This window comes from Periplaneta americana, chromosome 9 (assembly GCF_040183065.1).
Source record: "Periplaneta americana isolate PAMFEO1 chromosome 9, P.americana_PAMFEO1_priV1, whole genome shotgun sequence".
NCBI lineage: Eukaryota > Metazoa > Arthropoda > Insecta > Blattodea > Blattidae > Periplaneta > Periplaneta americana.
Genome location: NC_091125.1, coordinates 80,814,844 through 80,823,517, shown reverse-complemented (window position 1 = coordinate 80,823,517; position 8,674 = coordinate 80,814,844). Strand labels below are relative to the sequence as shown.

At 35.2% G+C, this 8,674-nt stretch overlaps 1 protein-coding gene across 1 annotated transcript; it reads left to right on the top strand.

Moving 5' to 3' along the window:
• Nucleotides 1–3,536: 3,536 nt before the first annotated feature.
• Nucleotides 3,537–7,733, top strand: LOC138706143 (mitotic apparatus protein p62-like). The gene is made up of 3 exons (XM_069835128.1): nucleotides 3,537–3,667; nucleotides 6,218–6,298; nucleotides 7,442–7,733. The coding sequence occupies exons 2-3, from the start codon at nucleotides 6,242–6,244 to the stop codon at nucleotides 7,631–7,633; spliced, it is 249 nt and encodes an 82-aa protein (XP_069691229.1). The 5' UTR covers nucleotides 3,537–3,667; nucleotides 6,218–6,241; the 3' UTR covers nucleotides 7,634–7,733.
• The last annotated feature ends 941 nt before the right edge of the window (nucleotides 7,734–8,674 follow it).

Genomic DNA, 8,674 nt, shown 5'->3' with positions numbered 1-8,674 from the left:
AGGTTCACTCAGCCTCCTATAAAATTGAGTACCGGGTCTTTCCTGGGGGTAAAAGGCGGCCAGAGCGTGGTGCCGACCACACCACCTCATTCTAGTGCCGAGGTCATGGAAAACATGAGGCTCTACCTCCATGCCCCCCAAGTGCCTTCATGACATGTTACGGGGATACCTTTACCTATTTTTTTAAATAAATTATCGTAGGTAATGCCACGAGATTATCTGAGAAGCTGAGATCCTCGAGTGGCATTTAGTAGGACTAATCCCCAAATTTAAGACCACAATCTAAATAAAATTAATAAAATTCGTTTAATGAAAAGAACATTATTACGATTTTTCTAGGGCATTCAATAAGTAATGATAAAAATGCTGTAAATCAGTGCTCCTACCGATGACCATCGAAATCTTGTACTGCGTAATACTGAGTGTTCAGTTCAAAGTGTGTCATGGCTCGCTGTATGCCGTCATGTGGCTAGCCGATGAGCCTAGAGAATTCAATCCTCCTACACTTCCGCAGAGGTGTATAACCTATGAGGCAGAGAAGTTGCCTATCAAGTACGGCGTTCATTCTCAAGAGTACGTACCGATACGTACGGTAACGCCGGTAGTGGCAGGAATGTGAACTGTTTGAAAATACGTACTGTCGGGATATAGGGGAGAGGGTTAAGACGATTACATACGTATTTGTTGACATTAACTTCGACGGTCAACATGGACACGGAGCATTTGATTTGTGTTGTGGAATGTTACCGTACGAAACCGATGATAACAAATACCCTGTGTACGACTTGCCGGCGCAAAACACAGTTCGAAAGAGGTTATGGTAGCACACAGACCGTACAGACCGCCATCTGTTGCTACGACGTTCAAGTTACACCGTACACGTTCTCAAGTTCAGATTGAAGAACGCCTTAAATAATAGGCAACTACTCTGACGTATAAGCTGAAACTCGCTTCAAATCGGTGACCCAACAACAGTGGCGTCATGGCATACTTTGAAATGAACACCCAGTAGAGCAGCGATTGTTTCATAAATTTGAAATATTGAAAGTCTCGAAATAGCCATATATTGTAAATACAGTGGCTGTTTCTGATTTGTAGTAAACAATACAGCCCTAAAAGTAATAACAAAGGTGCTTCATAAAGATCCAAGTTACAAGAGAAAAACATGCAACTCAGTGCTTTAGAGCATTACACAAAGTCTGTGGGGGAGACTTTTTACCATACTGAACTATTGCAAGTTGAGTGGAAGTGAGGCATTCACTTCCAATCAAGAGTTGACATCCGAAGAGCTTTAGATTGATCAGATATATATATATATATATATATATATATATATATATATATATATATATATATATATATATATTCAGGAATGCTGCTGCAGACGAAGTCCGCCCTATTTCAAGAATTTGGCAACGTATTGTTGACATTGCAGGAGACTATATTTTAAGTATGTAATGTCAAAAGTGACGTAAATAAATTTAGTGGGAAACAGTAACTATGTTGCTATTACTTTTCGAATGTCCTAGTAGTAGTTATCCTTCACCCAAAGAAATTATACTCCTTCACAAATATCTATGAAAATTGTTTAACCTCCTGAGTCCTGAGAATATAGTATACTATACTATACTTCAAACATGATTATGATATAAGATGTAGGCCTATGTGCAGAGACCCGAAATATAGTATAATAGACCTATCCTTGGATTTGTGCCTAGCTGTAACCTGCAGAATTTGTTCAGCATTTTTCCTCATGTCAGTGACTTTTTTTAAAGTATAGAATTATATTGAACTTTAAAAATAAAACAACTAATGTCTCAGGATTCAGGAGGACTATTTAATATACAATTAAAATTCTAATGTCGCTTGAAATGTTCACTGTATACTGGACTGGATAATAGGGGAATGATACTATTTACAAAGACTTTTGAAACTTCTGAAGAGTTCGTACTGCTAGCGAAGGGGTCTATTTCGTGTTGCTAGAGGCCGGCCGAAATTATGGCGTCCTCCTAGCGCCCAGTGGGTGATTCTGTAACTTTTACTTCCATTTTAACTTATTTCGAAGTAACTGGACACTTCATTTACAATCTTCTTGATCTTTTTAACACACTGTACGCCAAACACGATCATTCTCTTGCGATCTTCATTATCACTGTGAAAGTAGATCCACAAAGTAGAATAAGTAATTCTCTCGCGAAAGTAATACCTGAAATAATTACAGGATTTTGAAAAGTACTGACCAAAAATTAATTCCTTGTGCTTTAAATTAAACGAATTTCTGTTTAAATATTTCATACACAGGAACAGAAATATCACTCAGTGCTTGTCCTTCCGCGACAAAAATCCAAATTTCACAAACAATATAATAAAGTTAATTATTATTACGCTTTAATTATATATATATATGCAGTATATATATATATATATATATATATATATATATATATATATATATTGGTCTTGCAAACCTAAAATAGGAATGCCGTTTAAAACTACTAGCGGATACAATTGCTGGCCGTCTGTTATTAATATTATTAGGAAATACAGATTCACAACAGTAGAAAAGAATAGAAATTTTTATGTCTGCGTCTCTTAAAATCCCAACTCATATCAACTTTACCTATATTTTACACTGTTTTAATTAACGAGGCTCTATTTACTACAAATTTTTCAAAGACGGATATTTTTCGATTGGAGTCTTGGAATTTGCTAGGCGACGATAGAAACAAAATATGTGAAACAAATTAATTAAATGTACAAACAATTGAATTCTGTTTCAAATTTAGGTATAATTATAATTTAGACGTGCCATTTAAACATTCCAAAAGAGGGTTGAGGTGAGGGTGTGAACCCTAAAATGCAATTAACAGTGGTTTCAAACGTCCCCCTTAATATCCCCCTTCCCCTTTAAATTAAATTTAATTGAAATAAATAGTTATTTGGAGTGGGAAATTTTGAAATTAAAACCCTATCTGAATAACATAACTTAGACCAGTTTTTATTTGTTACTTTCCTACTTCTGTAGCTTCAAGAGTTCTTAAACTTTGGGCAATAGGTATAGGACAGTAATACGAAGTTTTTAATTCTAAATTTTTCATATCCAAATATTATAGAAAGCTGTATTTGGCATGTAATTTCTCTGTCTCTACAGGCAAGAATTTTATTACTTCTCCAATTCACTTTCTCTGCAAGACTCGCGTATGAAACGTTTGTAGGCCTACTATATTTTTCATGCTTTGTATGGTGATGAAGTAAATATATACTGTAAGAGAGAAAAAATTTATGGGGATTTAAATTTTTTATCACTGATAATAACTATTCCTTACTAAATTTATAAATCATGTAAATATAGTTTAATGGATAAGAAATATTGCAGATATTAGTAATAACTTAGAAAGAGCAAGACAGTTATGAGCATCATGAATCTCAAGTAATTGCATATTCGAAAATGCTAGTAAATTTGGACATTAAATGAATGTTCAATACCATCGTAATATATAAAATACTTACAGTCATTAACTTCAGGTTAACATTATAACATTATTTATTCACTACATTACAGCACACAGCTGAGATAAGTAAAGCAAAGGTATATAATAGAATTTACATCCAGTGAATTTAGATGCAGTAAATTCTTTAGCACGATTCTTATTCAACGAGCAAAGAGGTAAGTAAGTGTCTACAATAGTCACCCACTTTAACATTTGACAAATAACACTTCCTTCTGAAGTAAATACGCTGCAAGTATAATAGTACAGCTACAATTGAGCAATGTTAGACTGCGAAAGACAGAGGAAACCGTATTCTCATTAATTAATGTTCATTATATACACTCACAAACTTCACAGATACTGCAACGAGTCGATCTTCGGTCCTATTCGCTGAAAAACTTCAGTTAACTCAACTACAGCAGGGTTTGCATTGTTCCAGTTTTACACGGGGAACTGAATTTTATTAATCGTACGTTTGCTTAGGCCTACCATCTAAATCAGGCTTGCAGAACAGGGCGACAATTGTGGCGTTGCGTCACTCATAGGAATCGTCATGCATTTCTTCCTTCTACCCCGGCGTCAATGACTTGGTAGAGAGGGTATTTGTATTCAGTGTCTGTGTTATGTGATTGCGTACGGAGCACAGTGACATCATTCAACCCCAGTGTTCTGTGGGAGGGGAACCAACGGTTTCCCCAAGCTTTCCACCCCTCTATCGCAAGTTCTGTAATCCTATTCCTTGAACTTAGGTCTATTAGTAGATAGAAGTTTAATAAAATGTAATGACAATTCTACTTCACTTTTAGGGTGTATGGTCGGTCGCCAGAACTTCTTGCACTGAAATAGTGCATGTTATTCATTAAACAAATTCTATTTCACAAAACGGCTTTTGAAAAAATATTTAATAACTTAATCTCCCACGAGAGCATCTTATTACTTATTCATTGACACACGATGCAGTTTAAGCCACATAAAGGAAACGGATTAGCTTGAAGTTATTAAAAAACGGATTTTCTACGAATATAAAATTATATCATTTTTCTAGTGTTATAAGTAGGCCCTACTCATCCATGTCGTGTCTGTGGCTGCATGTTAGCGCGTTGTTCACACATACATTTTCCTAATTTCATCTATCAACTGACATACCTATATACATCTTGATTACACAATACATAACAAAATTACAAAACACTTCCACATATGCAGAACACATCACAAATGCTAACCACACCTACATAGACATCAACACAGACAAGGAAATTCTACACATTCAACCAAAAATGCCAGAAACTAAACACACTAGAACAATACGAAATATATAGACACACAAAAACACACCCAAATAAAATTCTCAACACACAACTCAATTTCAGAACACACACACTCTTTGACTCCACATTACACTACACAAACATACCCCCACAGGAAACAAACACAGGCGCCAAGACCAGCAACAACCAGTCCTGAAGATGGCCGATAACAGGCTGAAAACTATTAATGAGGTAATGTAAAATTTAACATGAGAAAGACGTTGGCCTATAATACGTTTTTCGAAATGAAATATCTAGTTAAGAATAGATGAATGTTAACTTATGGGGTAGAACGAGTCTCACATACTGATATAGGATTAAGAACTCTGAGTTTTAACAGGTACTCACTTCGGGAAGGTATCTGGCCCTGTCAGGGCAGAGGGAGGGTGGGCCATATGACAGTATCGTATTCACGAATATCACCCAGGCCATCTCTCATACTAGAACAACTATTGCATATAGGCCGCACGATGGACCAATGTGAACCTAAGGGTACCTTCGAAAAACCAGCATGAAGCTTAATAATATTATCATTCGATATTATTTTTGGTATCATGGAAATTTCATCGAAATTAATATTACATCTTCTAGAACGGACATTTCTTTGCATTCGAGTGGCCGACTTCGTTTTGTGTCAAAGTATGCACTGATCTCATTTTATAATAGTAAAAACTAAAAAAAAAAAAAATAAAAAAATGAAATAAAAATAAAAAATAATAGTAATAATAATAATAATAATAATAATAATAATAATAATAGCTGGCAGAGTTAAGGCAGTAAGGCCTTCTCTTCCACTCAACCAGCAAAAAGTAATCTATACATACATATGTATGAACTTACAAAGAATCAACAATTTGATTTAGATAAGAGTTACATGTATACAAGAGTTATTTACGAATTAAACAACAAAATACTATGAACTATTAATTAAACACTGAAATAGAAACTGTATAGCAGAATTAAGCTAAGATACATAGAATGTTAATATATTACATACAATGTTATAAATAACAGAGACAATTTTTAAAATACAGGGCTATCAGGATGCATGTCTAAAGGAAGAAGTAACAATGTAAATATTACCAAGCCGACAATGGAGACACTTAACTTGTAACAAAACCTCATTGTTTAACATTCATCTTGGCGTATTACGTAAACAATCATGCACACTATTTTACATTTTAAGAATATTGAAAATTTAAACAAATTTAGACTGACCTTGTAGTTTTAAGTTGAGGAAGTGGCATTCAAAACAAAGAAATGAGTTCGAAGTCACTTTTATTTTACATATACATCTTGATTACACGACTTTTAACACTGTATCAATACATAGAATGTTAATATATTTCATATAATGTTATATAACAGAATTAACACAAGAAAGTTCTTATCATACATTTTTATTTATTGTTTCAGGCATCTCTCACCAATTTTTGAAGTATGAAGCAATCAATCACTCTGTTCCTTATCGTTCTGGGCCTCGCTGCATTGTGTGAAGTAAGTTCAAATATATATAGTGTGTTTCGCGAAGATTGTGCAATACTCCAGGATGTGATTTCTGGCATCATTCTTATGGGAAAAGTTCGTATAAACATGTCACATTTTTTAAATTGAGTGAGTTACGCCCTCCTGAATGTCGAACATAAACGTAGATATTATGAAGGTTATGTATTGAAATTATTTACAGCAATGGTACTGGGTGTATTATAAAATCATTAAAGAACATTCAAGTTATTATTCACCTGAAAAATCTGTATTAAAGCCTGTTTTCAAAGACCCCATCTTCTGCAGTAATACACGTAGCCGCCCGAGTGTGAACTGCGCGCGCCACATTCCCTAACTTCCGTTGTTCGGATGCTAGGTAGATACATTGTACCGGTGTTGAGTTATCTCTAACCGTGACCCTGAAGTCACGAGATTTTGTCTCGCTGCTATCAGCTGTACTGTAACACATACAGCTTCAGAAGTCCAGAGAGAGAGAGAGAGAGAGAGAGAGAGAGTTGACAAGAATGCGTGTTACGGAAGAAAGAAACGTGATTTTATCCGAAACTATTCAAAATCGGACACATGTATATAGGAACTTTTTTCATCAGAATGATGTCAGAAATCACATCCTAGATATTGCATAATATTCGTGAAACACCCTGTATATGCTTAAATTAGAGAAATTTTTGACAGGTACTGCAGCTATCAAAGGTACTCTTTCAGAAATTCTTCAGACTGATATTGAGGAATGAAAACTATTCACAGGAACGATGAATTTCTAATGTAAGCTATTGAAAATTTCTAGACTATGCTAGTATAACAACGTAAAGATCCCCATTAGAAAAGATTAAGACACATTATGTTAGGAAGAAATTGATAATATGAAATGTGAAAGAAAAGTAGGATACGGTCTCTTGGTCACGATATTTTAATAGAAGACGTCTATTTCCGAGGCAGGATTCCTTTACGTGAAATGGATTGATACACAATTGACAGAGAAAGTCATTGATAAAGATCTCTATTACTCCGTTAAATCACCATTTCTGTCTAGGTTTTCTGCCATCAAACTTCAGTTTCTATACTGAAAGTCCATTTAATAACGGATTCAAATACGTAAGGAATTTAAAAATTGGTAACGTGCTCTTTAATTGCCAGGTGATGACAGTCGATGGTGGAAAATTGTTACATAAACGAGCTGCCCAGGCAGAAACAGGTGACGAAGATGGCGACGATGAAGAAGAGGAAGAGGAAGAGGAGGAGGAAGAGGAAGATTACGATGACGAAGACTATGAGGAAAAAGATTATGAATATGATGGTGGTCTTGAGGAAGGAGAGGATCCCAGATAAAGAAACAAATTTCCCGTTGCGTTGTAACGCAGAACTAGTAGGCAAATGAAATGAATTGTATGTTGAATTACTTGTATGTAAAATAAAGATCTATAAACTATTTTACTTGATTCCTTTCGCTCCAGAGTAGATACAAGTAGCTACGTAATATTAAGGAAATTTACCATCAATGTTATGATCATAATGAAATGTGAGTTGAGACTTTTACGGTGCTGAACGTAGTGAGACATTTTTGGGGTATTTCATCGTATTGCATTTGCACACAAATGAAATGTTTCGACTTATCAGGAAACACAAAGAAAGGAAAACCTAACTTTTGTATCCTCTACGAAAGTATCTTCTCCAGATCTGGACCAGTACAGTAGACACGTACCCTTTACTTGGCTCCCCAGATAGAGTTACGTATTTCTGAAGCTATGACGAGATGTAGATCTCCCGATTTCAATCCGGCCGACTTTTGGTTGTGGGTTACCTTAAAGAACGAGTTTTCCTGACACATCCAACAACCCTACTGCAACTGAAAGATGCCATCTCGCAAGAAATTGCCAATATTTCAGAAGACATTATCTGCAAAATGCTGTGCATGGTGTCGCAGACAGAATGTTGTACGTTGAACAAGAGAACGGCGGACATCTTCCCAAAGCTTTGTAAACCCCGTTGTTTGCCCAACACTGTGATGTTTTTGTTTTTCTTCTCCCTATCTCAAATATTATAATATTTATAGCGGTTTAATGTTTGAAGTGACTTCTGAAATACCCTATACAAGCCAGTTTATATCTGTCCACTATTTGTTATCTACTATAAAGTTACGTGGAGTTGGTCACTAATGCCAGTAATTTAGACAACTTGTCAAAAATATCGCATTTTATTCTGCTGATGAATTTATATAGGCCTATTATAAAGAGTATATATCTCTCAAAGCTCAGTTGAGAGGTGGTAAACTGCGCGCACGTTCTGTTTCTAATACAATGTCATTTAGGTATCATGGAAAGTTGGAGCGGTGCACTACTTACTTTTGCAATTAAAATCTTTTACAGAACA

Bases quoted from the DNA above. Each gene is read 5' to 3' on its own strand.
- LOC138706143 (XM_069835128.1), top strand. From the start codon at position 6,242: ATGAAGCAATCAATCACTCTGTTCCTTATCGTTCTGGGCCTCGCTGCA. The intron at 6,299-7,441 runs GTAAGTTCAAAT...TTTAATTGCCAG, and splicing joins GCCTCGCTGCATTGTGTGAA to GTGATGACAGTCGATGGTGG.